The 15,064-nt window shown below is 44.4% G+C and overlaps 1 protein-coding gene across 2 annotated transcripts in view; it reads right to left on the bottom strand.

Annotated features, from left to right (window-relative positions):
* Positions 1-15,064, bottom strand: part of LRRC1 (leucine rich repeat containing 1) — a 129,520-nt gene that overhangs the window by 7,688 nt on the left and 106,768 nt on the right. For both annotated transcript variants that reach the window (XM_082638175.1, XM_082638176.1), the window contains 2 exons: positions 13,866-13,949; positions 4,378-4,493 (listed from right to left, as the gene is read on the bottom strand). In XM_082638175.1, the coding sequence (XP_082494301.1) occupies positions 4,378-4,493; positions 13,866-13,949 (200 nt within the window). The remainder of the gene's footprint in view (positions 1-4,377; positions 4,494-13,865; positions 13,950-15,064) is intronic.

Below are 15,064 nucleotides of genomic sequence, written 5' to 3' on the forward strand. Positions count from 1 at the left end.
TTCGTTTCCAGATACATTGGTGACCAGCCCGCTGAAGTGACCTTCCCCACCTCTGGCTATGATAGCAGTTGCTTTATCAAATTTACTTAGCAACTAAACATGGCCTACTAATTAATGTAATACTAACTAAACCTATGGCTGAATACTTCTTACAACTGAGTATTTCATCTGTTTGTTACCTCCTAGTAGAATTGTTCGTTTTAAGCAACGTTTTCAAAAATGTTTAAAGAGATACACAGAGAGAACATAATCAGTGAAAAAAATGTAAACAATACCAAAATATCTAAAGTGTAAACAATACCAAAATATCTAAAGTGAAAGCCTCCTGTAACCTCAAGCTTCCAGCCCTCCTCTAGGGGAGCCACTTAATATTTTGGTGTTCTCTATAGGTAAGACTTTTTAAAAACAAAAACAGGAATGAGAGCACCAGGCACTGTCCACACTTGCTCTTTGCCCTGGGCATCGTGGGTCACAACGCAGAGAAATAGATACTTCTCTAGCTGCTCAGTATTCCACAGTCTGGCTATACTGTTGTGTTGTGTTTTGTCTTTTAATATTTTTTCCAGCTTTATTGAGATATAATTGACATATACCACTGTGTAAATCTGAGGTGGACAATGTGTTGATTTGATATATAAAGTTGGTGCTCAGTGTCTTAGGATGCAGGACCCGCGGATGTGGAGGGCCAACTATGCTGCGGCATCTTATATAAGGGGCTGGGGCGTCTGCCATGTTGGTACCCTCGGGGGTGCTGGAACCAATCCCCCCAGGGATACAGAGGGGATGACTGTTTCGGGAAATGATTACCTCAGTAGGCTTAGTATCTCCATCTCCTTACATAATCACCATAGTGTGTGTGTATGTGTGTGTGTATGTATGTGTCTGTATGTTGGAAACATTTAAGATCTACTCTCCTAGCACTTTTAGAGGATATAATACAGTGTTGTTAACTACAGTCATCATGCTGTATATTAGATCCCCAGAACTTATTCATCTGCTAACCGGAAATTTGTACCCTTTGACTGGCATCTCCTAATTTCCCCCACCCGCTGGCCCCTGGCAACCACCAGTCCACTCTCTGTTTCCATGAGTGCAGCTTGTTTAGATGTCACATCAAAATGAGATCGCACAGTATCTGTCTGTCTAACTTATTTCACTTAGCAAAATGCCCTCGAGCTCCATCCTTGTTGTCATAAATGACAGGATTTCCGACTTTCTCATGGCTGAATAATATTCCATTTCATATACACGTATATATGTGTGTACACACTCACTCTCTCTCTCTCTCTCTCTCTCTCTCTCTCACACACACACACACATCTTCTTTATTCATTCACCTGTTGGATGCTTAGGCTATTTCCATATCTTAGCTACCGTGAATAAAGCTGCAATGAACATGAGAGTGCAGATACCTCTTGGATATCCTGTTTTCTTTTCCTTTGGGAAAGTTCAACCCAGAAGTTGAACTGCTGGATCATATGGTGTTTCTATTTATAATTTCTTGAGAACACTCCATACTGTTTTCCACTGTGGAGGCACCAACTTACATTCCTGCCAACACTGCACAAGGGTTCCCTTTTTGCTGTGTCATCACCAACACGTGTTACCCCTTGTCTTTTTGATAAAAAGCCATCCTAATAGGTATAAGGTGATACCTTTTAGGCTTTTTAATTTATTTTTTGGATCATGAAATTCAAAGTTACAAACTATTTCTCCATTGACAGCCATGGTTTGCAGTATTTGGTACGAGTAATATTGCGAGGAAGATGCTCCAATACCCGATTTTGTGTACTTGGTGGATAGTCATATGGGAAAGAACCTAAGAGTTAAGGACATCTGTATTCTGGGCCCATAGGTGGTTGCTGATACAAGGCACCTCCTCTATTACTGTACCAGAAGGCTTGGTGCTTTAGTCTCCAAGTGGCATTTTAGCGTTATCCTTGCTATAATTTTCCTATCAAACGTGTCAAAAAAAAGTTTCTGGGAACCGACATGCAGCCTCCCTGTGCCGTTTGCTATTTTTTTTTAACTTTAATTTTTTTTATTTTTATTTATTTATTTTTTGTTGTTGTTGGCGGTACACGGGCCCCTCACCGCTGTGGTCTCTCCCGCCGCGGAGCACAGGCTCCGGACGTGCAGGCCCAGCAGCCATGGCTCACGGGTCCAGCTGCTCCGCGGCATGTGGGATCCTCCAAGACCGGGGCACGAACCCACATCCCCCACACCGGCAGGCGGATTCCCAACCACTGCTCCACCAGGGAAGCCCGTGTTTGCTATTTTTATATGCTTGGGGGGAGAGGCAGAAACTTCTGTTGTATTTGGTAAGACTTCCCATGGTGTGACATTTCTGCAAGCTGAAAAGCTAACATGGTAGCCTCTTTTCACCTGGAGGGTATCAGTTTCTCTACTGATACTTTAAATAAGTAGTTATTAAATATTTTAATAAGCTTAAAATCTGGTTATGCATCTATATATACAATGGACTAAATGACACACCTAACTGACTCAGATGACAGCTATGGCACTCGACATTTTCATTGGTTTTTTTCCACCCTGGCCCAGGCATAATAAATATCGAACTTTCCCCCTCCTCCTGAGAACTTGAGAATGGGGTCTTCACTCGTGTGAAAAACAGTTTTTAGAGGTCAGAGCCATCTTTCTGCTCGAGAATTAGTGATGCAAATCCGTGCTCCCCAAAGTGGCAAGAACTGGGGTGGGTCTGGAATCACTGAGCTTCTACTGCTGTAGGGAGAGGTTAGGAGGGAAGGGCCTTCTCAAGCTGCATGTCTCCTGTTGGGCTTAATCCAAGCAGAAATTCAACATCCCGCTCAAATTAATTCTGAGTTTCCAGTCACCAGTGAATGGCCTTAAGAATCTATCAAGATGTCCTGAAAGCATCAACTTTAAAACGGTGAGGGTTTCCTGAGGCCATAACTCATCACCAGGTTCCCCGGAGTCCTGCTGTTTGTTTAGCACTGCTGTCCACGATCCATTAGCAGGAGTGAAAAATGGTGGCTCGTGCCTGACCTGTGAGCAGCGAATCACGTAGGACACAATCCCCCAGACACTCTTTGGATCGCTAGCCTTTACCATTTTGAAGCACTGATCATCTTCCCCTGGTCCAGCACGTTCTCTCCCATCTAACTATATAACACCCAAAAGCATTTTTTAAATTCCTTTTGGCAACATAGCCCGTGATATCAGGCCCTCTGCAGTGGCCTGCCAGCCATTCTGCAAAATGAACATTTTTAACATTTCCATTCAGTTGACCAATATTCACCAGGCATGTACTGAAGGGACAAATCACAATGACACACAAACCATCACATCTAACTTTAGGTAACTTTAATTTCAGGAGGGTTGCATGCAGGTAAACAAGCAATTATCATCAGGGTAATTCAGAAATGCAGACCCAGAGAGGAGGCTTCCTGGAGAAAAGAGGAACATGAGTGCCAAAGGATAAAAGTGGGGAAACAGAGAAGGTGTCAGAGGTGGAAAGAGCCTGGTAGGCGGGCTCAGGGGAAGGAGAGTGCGGTGACATCCGCAGTGATGAAATTGGTTCCGAATGGCTGAAATGACTCTAGTCCACATTCCAGAGTCTGGCAAGCAGCCCGCACACCTCTGACCCAGAACTCGAGAGATGGCGCTGCTGTGACCCTGGGGACACTGACTGGTGGCCCGTCAGGATTTTTAGACTATGAAACACCTGGCAATTCTGACATTGCCTGAATACAGTTTTTTTTTGTTTTTTTTTGTTTTTTTTTTTGCGGTACGGGCCTCTCACTGTTGTGGCCTCTCCCGTTGTGGAGCACAGGCTCCGGATGCACAGGCTCAGCGGCCATGGCTCACGGGCCCAGCTGCTCCGCGGCATGTGGGATCCTCCTGGACCGGGGCACGAACCCATGTCCCCTGCATCGGCAGGCGGACTCTCAACCACTGCACCACCAGGGAAGCCCCTGAATACAATTTTGTTCACAATGTCAGGGGGTTCAGAGTCATGGGCAGGACATATCAAGACCCCTGGCTAAAATCTAGCTCAGACTCATGGGAGCTCTTTTTTCAGATGAGGAAACCAAGGTCCACCATGACATATGGAAGCCAGTTATAAAAGCCAAGACCTAGGTCTCCCTCCCCCTTCCATCGCGGTACCGCCATCTGGGAGGCATGTGTCCGGCCGTGCCCACCGTAACCTTAAAGGACTACAAGCTCTGGCCGCCCTTGACCTTGTCCACTCCATCGGGCTCCATCACTCCAGCTCCCAGACTGGGAGCTTCCAGGCCTGGCTAATGTGACCAATAAATATATATTTTACAAGGTGGAGCAAAGGCAAGACAGCCAAGGCTGGGGTGGATGACCGTTTGCTTGTCTCGGGCTTACCTGTTCCCTGCCACGTCCAGGACGTGCAGCTCAGCAGCCCGTGACACCTCCGCAGGGATCCGAGTCAGCCTGTTGTCGCGCACGCAGAACACGGTGAGGCTGCTGCACCCGCCGATCTATGATGGGAAAGAAAACATGACTGTTTTCCAGGTTTTTCTGGGAGATGGGGGTGGGACTGGAGGGTCTTGTTCACCGAATGGCATGAAAAGGATGCACAAAATAACATCACACGACTTTAAGTCTCACTGATGAACAGCTATGATTGATTTAAATCATATAAAACACTGAGTCGTCCAGTAAGCTTAAAAATCTCTGCAAAACATTAAACACGTATGTTCTAAATTAAGTCAAGAAAATAAACAATACAATTCAAAAACTGCATTCTGAACAGAAAGTCATTTTCTACTGCTACCTAATGCAACTGCATCTTTTAAATATGTTAACCAGACAACACAGGTCCAGACATATAGTATTTGGTAATATGGGAGTTTAAGAATTCTAGGTTGGAAAAGAATATGAAAAGAATATGAAAAAGGATATATATATATATATGTGTGTGTATATATATATATGAATCACTTTGCTGCACACCAGAAACTAACACAACATTGTAAATCAACTATACTTTAATAAAAAATTAAATTTAAAAAAAAGAATTCTAGGTATCAAAAGTCAGGCCAAAGGTGATACATATACACACACACACACACACACACACACACCCCTTTGAAGACCTGCCCATTATGTTAACTTCAGTGTTCCAGTTTCTTTAAAAATAAAAGAAAAAGAAGAACATCTGAGAGATGATACATTGATTTCTACCATACATCTTTTAATAGCCTTTGGTCATTCGCAACTTAATTTGATAAATTCATTGCCCTTTGACAAATGCAAAATGAACCATCTTTTAGCAAGAAGTGAATTCGGTCGGCTATGACCTACTGCTGAAAGCACACGTCGACATCTGCGTCCACACCAAATTTGATTCCCTTTTTATTTTAAGTAACCGATTCAAAGGTAACTGAGCTTAGTAAGAGTCTAGTCTTCGCAAAAGAATTCAAGGACTCTCTTGAATAAGCTGTCTGTGGTTTCTACAGTCAGGAAAGCTGAACGAAGGGGTTGCAAAACCAGCTGGGTCCCAGACACAACATCCCGCAGGCCTGCGTCCACGCTACACTCTCCACACATGCACTGTTCTGACTCAGGGAGGCTGGGGAAAAGGGCTGATGAAGGGACCTATTGATTCTGATACATGGAAAAATACCCCAGAGCCTCCGCCAGAGGAGGAGCAAGACACCCGGCTCTTCATCCATATCTGAATATACCTTCTGCCCTTTTCAATGTACGTCTGTATCTTAAAAAGCAGAATGCACATTTATGAAACTGCTACAAATTACCTTTGTGCACAGTCTTTTTATGTCTTCCCTTAGGAGTTAATATAAGGATTTTGAAATAATATATTTAACCACAGCATGTAACCATAATGAATGTAAAAGAAAACTAAACACACAAGAAAACACAGCCTAACATTCCTCTCTGGTCACCTGGAAACACCCAGAGACGTACTGTTCCCCTCGTTTCTCAGTATTCACATTTCCCATCCCAGAAAAGCTGGTTTGCTCACTGTCCCCTAAAAGACATCTTGTATTTTTCGTCGCACTGTTTCTTATAGATACACCCTTCTTCTTTCTGTCTTTTTAAAATCTTACCATCACCCCAATTAGCTAAACATCCTCTACCCTGAAAAGCCTTCCCAGAACCCCTGGTCCAAGTCAATCCGTTTCCTTCCTAATTATGGTCCATACAAACCCTCTGACAGATCGTTTGATGGGGCTGTTTAATTTGCACGCTTACATGTCATCAGGGTGCTTGGCATCCTCTCTGCCCAAAGGTGAAGCCCAGCTACCTACCAACATTCCTCATGAAGGTATGTCTACACACTTGTATTTGTTTACTTACTACTGAAAGCCTGTTACTTAAAGTTGTCATCTGCTTCTATGTGTAACAATGGAGACCACAAAACTCTTTTCCCTGGTAAGAGTTACTAGGACAGCCTCTCACATTTTGTAACTAACATGTCATAAAAGAGGCACATCTTCTGTGGGGCCTGGCATTCTTCCCTCCCTTGAGGAAGGGGATCAGTTTAACCCAGTTGCCCAGGCACCTCCCAGAAGGAAAGGAATCAAAACCCTGGACACCCTGGATCGTGTGAGGACCGACACGATTAGATTCGCTCTGATGAATTTAGGTGACCCCAACAAAGATCGACCCATGCGGAGGTCCCCGTGGGCCCCGGCCCCGCTCCATGTGGACGGGGATCCGCACCGGGTCTGAGAGCCAGGAGGGGCGCCTTCTGCGTCAGCACGTGGCTGAGGCCGGTCATGCCTCATGCCGGCCTGGCTCTGAGGAGACAGGGCTTATCTGGACTCCTGGGAGGCAAAGTATCGGTTATTTACACACAGAGCCGAGACTGCATCGTGATTTGGGGCTTCGCTTTGTCAGGAAGCCGCCCGCTGCCCCCGCCACCGGTGGGGTCTTTGTTTGGGGGGCCTACTGTTGCATACGCCATGTGAACATTTTCAATTTGTACCGTGCGCCTATACCATCTACTCCTAAAAATTAATTAATGAAAGTGCGTCAGAGAGGTCTCTGAAAGTCATCCGTGCAATAAGTTCCGGACAAGTTCACACCGCTTACGTACCTTGGGGGAAAGAACGGGAACTCCCGGTGGAGGGTGTGCACTGCCTACGTGTTTACAGCCTGTGATGTATTTTTCTCTCTTTCCTTCCCCGCTCTACCCTTTGAGAGGTCAAGGGGAGGAAGGCAGTGTATCCAAGAGCCTCAGGCGCTCTGGGTGGACAAGGCAGGTGAGTGGCCTCTGAGCGCCACTGGCCATGTTTTCAGGACAGAGAGCCCGTCTGGGCTGAATGTGTGAGGGCTGCCTCACGGGGCAAAAAGCAAAGGACACGCTCACACCAAGCCAGCTGGGAGGGCATGGCGCAAAGCTCTGGCTTTTGGAAAAGATGATCGAGCAGTCAAAACCATGATTCAAAAGACAGAGTTCTTCACAGACGTCAGAGGGGGGATGCGGGGTGACGGAGAGGGGGCGCTCTGGGATCTCACAGACCAGGGGTGGAACTTAGGCTCCGTCCTAGGTCCTGTGGATTTGGATATGTTACTTTAGCAAAAGTAACAATAAGCATTAGATTGAACGAAACCACCTATCACAGCCCCTATCCTAGGACCTGGCCTATTGCTGCTGCCAAATAAACGTAGCTGTTGTTTTTCCAAGAAGTTAAAGTCCCAGGTCCCAGTGACAGGCTATCCACACCTGAGCCCCTGCCGTGTTGCTGGAATTGTGCTGAAGCTGCCCACCTCTGCCCTGGACGCCCCAGAACCTCCTAAAACACTGTCCCCCTGATGGTGCATCACAGTGACATTTTGTGTTCACAGGAGTGAAGAACTGGCCTGAGTTCAGTATAGCATTCTGCATCATTCGCACGTATTTCTGCTTTCTCTTTTGGGTTCAGGAGGCAGAGTTTACAGGCTCCCTACGGGTCAACAGGATAAAATGTCTCCATCACTTAGAAATTCTGGGAAGCAGAGTCACTGTTTAAATAACTTATTACCAGTTACGTAGGAAGCTGATATTTTCAAACTCCCTTTAACCACAAAATAGCATACAAGGATAGCAGCACCAGAGAAAAGAATACGAGGGCTTGGACTTGGATTCTCTGAGAATTACAGAACGTAGCTAAGAATCCTTGATGAGCTGTTCTGTGTTCTCTTAATTCAAGACAGTACTGTCCTTAACTCTTTGGCACTAATCTGATCCATCTCAAGGATATGGGACCTGCAGATCACTGAGCAAACCTTCAGTAAGGTCAACCTTCCCTGAATATTAACTGCCTGCAGGTGACAGCTTAAAGGAGATTATCAGACAGATTGCATGACTCAAAGAGAAGGCCTGTATTGGTCACCTTTGCCTATAGCCTGCCTTGTGAATACCTGCCCCAAGTGGAAAGGAACTTTCATTTTCCTTCGGCATCTTCCTTTCAATATTATTTGTAGCAGAACTGAACCCACATTTCACTGGCAAGAGGGAAAATGTACAATAAGCAAAATCTGGTCAAAATCCTATTTGAACAGAAATAACATGAGGTATAATTTTAGAAACCAAAGACTATTTTTTGCCTTTCCCATGATCATCTGTGGCATATTATTCAAATGTTCCCTGCTCCAGAAATATTTTGGAAACCATGTGGTTTTGGGACTCCCTGAATTGTTGGGCCACTGACATCAAAATATCCACTAACAGCGACAGCATTCTTCTAATTATAAGAAAGTAACTGAGTTGACTGGAAAATAAAAACCACATACACACACGCACGAAAGCACAATGAGAAAATAACTCAAACCAAATCCTGCCACGAAGGGATAATCGGTCTTAACATTTTTAGGTTCAAATGCCATGCATTTATGATTATAAATATGCACTCCAACAGAATTAGGACCAGCCCTATGATCTTTAGCACCTTTGTTTGCATACAGAATCAAGAATGTCTTCCCATGTCATTTTGCTTCTAACAGAATTTTTACTGACCACATAGTTATTTCCTTCTATGTAATGTATCACAGATTACTTAGCAGATCACCACTGTAGACACTGCTAATTAGTTCTACCATTTCTTTGCTGTGTGATCCTGGGCAAGTTACTTAACCTCTCTGAGTCTTAGTTCAGAAATCAATATCTGTTGGATGCTGATGATGATTTACCTATACCTCATTGAATTGTTGTGAAAATCAGACAAGAATTAGCCTGAAGGCACTTGACACAGGGCCTGGCACATGTCAGCTGCCTCCGGACATGTTTGGCATGGTGCCTGGGACACGTTAGATGCTCCTGCATACACTGGGAGAAATAATCTCGTGCATGATTCTCAGTGTACATTCATAATTGTTCTCCTAGGATAAATTCCAGTAAGTGGAATTACAGAATCAAAGGGTATGCAGGGCTTCCCTGGTGGCGCAGTGGTTGAGAGTTCGCCTGCCGATGCAGGGGACGCGGGTTCGTGCCCCAGTCCGGGAAGATCCCACATGCTGTGGAGCGGCTGGGCCCGTGAGCCATGGCCGCTGAGCCCGCGCGTCTGGAGCCTGTGCTCCGCAACGGGAGAGGCCTCAATGGTGAGAGGCCCGCATACAGCAAAAAAAAAAAAAAAAAAAAAAGGGTATGCATATTTTTCAAAATTTTAATACTACTACCAAATTCCCTTCCAGAGAAGCCATAATAATTTATATTTCCATGATAACAGGCACTTTCCTGTACTCTCATCAATATTTGGTATATTATTATATTTTTTAAATCTTGAAAATTTGATAGGTGAAAATGCTTCAATTAACATTTTTTGAATAATGATTTCACATTAAAAGTCATTTCTATTTTTTTCTCCTGTGAGTCACTTCCTGGTTTTTGTGGGGGGTTCTATGCTTTTCTTTCTGTCCACTTTTCTAGAGTGGGTACATGTCTTTTCTCAATGATGTGAAAGAATTTCTAACAGAGTAAGGAAAGACAGCCTTCACATGTGATGCCATAAACGTCACCCTTCCCCCAGCCTGTCTTTATTTTCTTGAAGGTCAGAAATCTCATTTTCACGTAGACAAGTCCATCAACTGTTTCTTTTATGAGTTATTTCCTCTTTCAAGTTTAGGAATGCCTTCTCTATCCTGAAACCGAACGGTCAGCTTTTTTCTTTTTTTTTTTTAATTCTAGCATTTTTAGGTTTTGTCATATCTTTTTTATTTACCAGTAATTCACTTTAGAACATCATGGGAACTTACTCTAGAAGAATTTTAAAATGTACTAATAAGAAGGCAGAAAGCTATCCACAAAATGAATACTCTATCACCATGGACATTTCTGAATAGCACAATAATATCTGTGGGTGATTCGTGTTTACAGATTGCCTGATAAAGGAAAGCTTTGACGAATGATCTGCAAATCCTCCCTTGTCTCATCTGACTGGACAGGTATGATGTAGGTAGAGTCACTTCCATTTTGACTTAATGGAGACAAGAGACTAAGCCCTAAACTTGGATATATACTCTATTTCTTCCAGACAGAAACTCTCTGTGGTCTAGGTTATTTAACGATAAGATGTGGCTGGAAATACGATAAGGTGTCTATCTTCATACCCATGATCACACATACACCGATGTCTTGTCTATCCACGAATCAGAGTCTCTTCCCCTTAATTCTTCCCTCCACCAAAAACAAGGTTTTTTAGGAACTTCCTTATCACAGAAACATATGTACTTGAGCAACGGGATGAGAAATAAAAGACGCAAGTAAGTGGTTTGAAAAATCAGAAGCATGCCACATGTAGCAAATAAAGTTAATCTAGCCTGTCCCTCAGAGACAAAGTCGTGCCAACAAAGTAGAATTTGATGAAGGCAGATGAGCCCCCAAGGTATGCCTTTCAGAATTTCTGAATAACTTAAGATGTAATTCACAGAAAAGCATTCTTTTCAGAGAGAGTAATCGGAACAAATCTGACAAACACATCACAAAACCAGGTTCCAGGCCATGCAGTCATTTAAAGAAACAAAAATAAAAACTGAGTTTCGAGGAAAATGTCCAATGTTTTACAATGAAGAGCACACAAAGCTGTCAGCCGATCTGAATCTTCATGCATTTGAGAAGCAGAATGGAAGTCAGAGATGCAACTGTGGTCTGAACAATACTTACAAGATTGCAAGTTTACCTGACTTTTCTAAATTTCCAAGCAGCTAACAATTAAGAAAACAAGAGACATTCATTGATTTGCAAATGTTTACTACACATAACACCACACAACACAAACAGAATCTATTATCGTGACCCGCACAGTGCAAACATTTTCCCCTCAACCATTTGGGAAAAAAATGCAAATAAATGCTGCTATAGACGAAGGAACTGTGCTGTAAAACTGACAATATGTGATACTATCAAATGGGGGGAAAAAAAGACAAAAAAGAGGAAGAACTACACAGCACACCAGACCAATGGCCATTAATACAACTATGGATTTGGGGCATATAAATGGAATTGGTCAGCATTTCAGTTTAGATGTGTCATGCGTGAGACTTAATTGTTCAAGAGGAAGTAATCACGTTTGGAAAGAAAAGAATCCAATCAGGAGAGTGCAGGATTTGATGGGATGGTAGCAAGCTTGGAGGCAGAGTGTATGCACACACGTGGCCTTCCCCCTGCACACACATTCACACTCACACCAGACCAACAAACAAGACCCCGTTCAAGGTGAGGGGCCCATCGATGATTTGGCAGCTCAGCCCGAGGGTCAGAGGCCAGCACTGCCCATTTCTGCAGGGTCACCAAGCTGGGACCCACAGCAGAATTGGGACATGTCCTAGCCTGGGAGCTCAGAGTATGTGAGTCAGAGTGAAATGGGCTAGAAAAGAGCCAGTCCCTGGGGTCCTAAACAGCTCTGCTTTCTCGGGCAGCTGAAGGAAAAGGCACAAACTTCATTCCTTGATGAAACTCCAAATGCCAGGAAAGCGATCATATCAATAATTTCATTCTCTCAGAGTGAAAACAGGGCTGATGCTAATACGATGGGGACAGTTTACAAGTAGAAACTCCTCGCATTCTTGTCTAAAATGTGTTCCTTTGCAAGAGCAGATCCAAAGCGAGGGATGAGGACATGGCAGGTGGGTGGTGACCTTGCTGGGGATTAACATCATACTCAGAAGCCCTCTCTTTGGCCTTTACTGAAACTATTCCTCAAATGTATTAATTTTCTAAAGTGTCCAAACTAAAGATGATTTGACCTTCCTTTACCCAATCAAGGTCTTGCCTTACGTCAAGGTCACAGCGATGAAAAGATAGGTTCAATCTGCTTTTATGGGCTTGGCCATCTGGGGACACGTCTGGAACCCATTCTCCCGACTCCCAGCTCTGTGAGCCCCGGTGGGGAAAGCTTCTCACCAGCCTCGGTTTCCTCATCTGTAAAGTGAGGAAATCCTCACGGCCTCAAAAAGCTGCTGTGACGATTCAATGAACGTACACAACAGCACCTAGTGTAGTGCAGGGCATTGAGAAAGGAAGTCATGAATCTTTTCTACTTCTCTCTGCATATGTTTATGTGTCCGATCTACACCCATCCACACGTGTTCTCCAACAAGAGTACAATTAAATGCTCAGAACACCAGCTCTGTGTTTCGGTTTATTGCTTTGGGACTGGAACCAAAACATTTTGATGAGCAGACTCTCTTGTGTCCCAGTTTAGCTGAGATGGAGATTTAGGTCTTTCTGCTGGAAACAGAACGTACTCACATTTATAACAAACATCCTTATGCTTCCACTCAGGAAGGCTGGCTGTTCTCACCCAGGGACAAGCCTGGGCTGCCGAGAGTAGAACAGCCAGATGGGGAAGGGAAAGAAGAGACCAAGCCAAGTCGGACACCCAGAGAAGCTGCCCTGGGAGTAGAAGAACCCCTTGAGCTCTGGCTGGTTGGAGGGCAGCTTTGAAACTATTCCAAAACAGATGTTAGAAAGGGTCAAACAGAGAAATAAGGAGGAAACCGCGCCTGGCCAGTGGTCATCACATCAGAGGACACAGCACCTTTTCATATGAGGCCTTGGCCAGGGGGAGGGGCTCACCAACAGCTCACTTGATGGGCCGGAGCCGGGGGGAGAGTGGAGAAACGGCATCTTAAACTTTATTTTAGGCTCTATTGCTAATAAAAAATCAAGCTCAGTATGACCCATTTCCAATCAGGTTCTCCTGGTTCCAAATAGAAAGCGAGCCTTCCTTTTAAACAATGGCCCAGACGCCTCCCTGTGTGATCTGTCTCAGGTTTCCTCCCCATTCTCAGTACTGGCACCTCCTTTGCCAGAACTGAAATGCCACTAAGCTGCACAGCTATGCCTGCAAACGATGGTGACTGTCTCTTTTCTCCTGCTTGGAGCACTGACCAAAAAATCCTAAGAGCCTGGCCCGACCTTCCCGGGCGTCCTCCTCTACTTGGAGGTCTCACTCCCTCTCTCCCAGAGGCAAGCCTCTGCCCAGGAAGACACTCCATCAAGATCCATTTTTATGACTCCAACGGTTATGGGACAGTTTAACTCCTCATTAAACCCAGTCAAACCCAAAGTCATCCCCTTCCTCTGCCCAACTCCCAGATCACCCCTTCCTGTCCATGGTGTCACTGTTCTCCTAGGTCAACCCCAAAATGTCATTCTCTCTGTCCCCCTACAAATTCACCTTTCCCAACTCCGCTCACAGCCATCTGGACCCACATACTCTCCTTAATGGTACTGATGGTCATTCTTTGATACAATTCCTCCACCCATCCCTGAATCCACAGACCAGAGTTTACACCTTTAAAAAGCATCACATAAGTCTTTTAAAGTAGTTGACATCTTTGACCCCTTATGTGTTATTATTTCTTTATAATTATTATTATATTATTTTCTTAAAAGCACGTACCTCTTTTGGTAAAGACACTAATTTATTTCTGTCTGCATTCAAGTTGCTCAACTTCTTAAGTTTTCCAATGCTCTTAGGTAAAGTCTGTTAAAGTAACATTTTTGTTATTAACTTAATGCATACTTTTCACACGGCTCAGAGTAAAACATCTTTTCAAGAACTGAGAGAATCTAATCTCATCCAGTAAGAGAAGTGACGGTTCTTCCTGAATATCAGGTGTCTGTAACACTCACTTGGGGGATGTGGCATCTAATATTTTGTATTTTTGTAGAAATGAGAGTATGTTTCAATGAAATGACGTCAAAGGCACAGGCCTGGGAACAGAGAAACACCAAGTAAAAGAGGTAATGAAGGCTCTTCAAGTCAACGAAGTGAAATCTGCAACCTCGAGATTCATCCCTTCCCCGCCTGCACCTCTGAGAACCCCAAGAGATGGTGGCTTAGATGCCTGTGGAGGCCAGAGAGCTCAGCAGGCAGTGAGAACCCGAGCGGGGGGGCCATGAAGCTGGGGGAAGTAGGGGGGGCCACCCGGGCTGGTGTGGGAGCCCATGGCGGGGGGATCTTCAACCCTGATGGAATCAGGGATGAATATTATTTTTCTGACTGCTATGACTACCATCTGTAATTCCATTTTTCTTTTTTTTTTTTTTGACATGGACCATTTTTAAAGTCTTTATTGAATTTGTTACAATATTGTTTCTGTTCTATGTTTCGGTCTTTTGGCCGTGAGGCATGTGGGATCCCAGCTCCCCGACCAGGGATGGAACACACACCCCCTGCATTGGGAGGCGAAGTCTTAACCACTGGACCGCCAGGGAAGTCCCTACCATCTGTAATTCTAAACCCAGAAACAAGGAAGGAGAGCCTAGTCCCTCCCACCCAACCTGCCCAAGGAGGTCGCTATCCTGTCTGAGGGGAGGTGCTCCCGGCACACCCCACACTACCAACTCTACATCCTTCACTCCCTCTTGCTGTCTTCTTCTGATCTTTTCACCTAAAGAGCATTACTTACTCTGTTTATAAAGAGAGGAGAAAACGGAAGAAAAAAGGAAAAAGGAAAGTAGAGTAAAAACTAAAGTGACAAAATATAGAGAAAAGAGAATGGCAGGAAAATAAACTGAAGAAAACAGCGGCTACAAGACAACGACAAGAGGAGAAAGGGGAACAGATGGGTGGGAGGTGAAGGACAATGGACAGAG

This window comes from Mesoplodon mirus, assembly GCF_964341445.2.
Source record: "Mesoplodon mirus genome assembly, chromosome: 12".
NCBI classification, from domain to species: Eukaryota; Metazoa; Chordata; class Mammalia; order Artiodactyla; family Ziphiidae; genus Mesoplodon; species Mesoplodon mirus.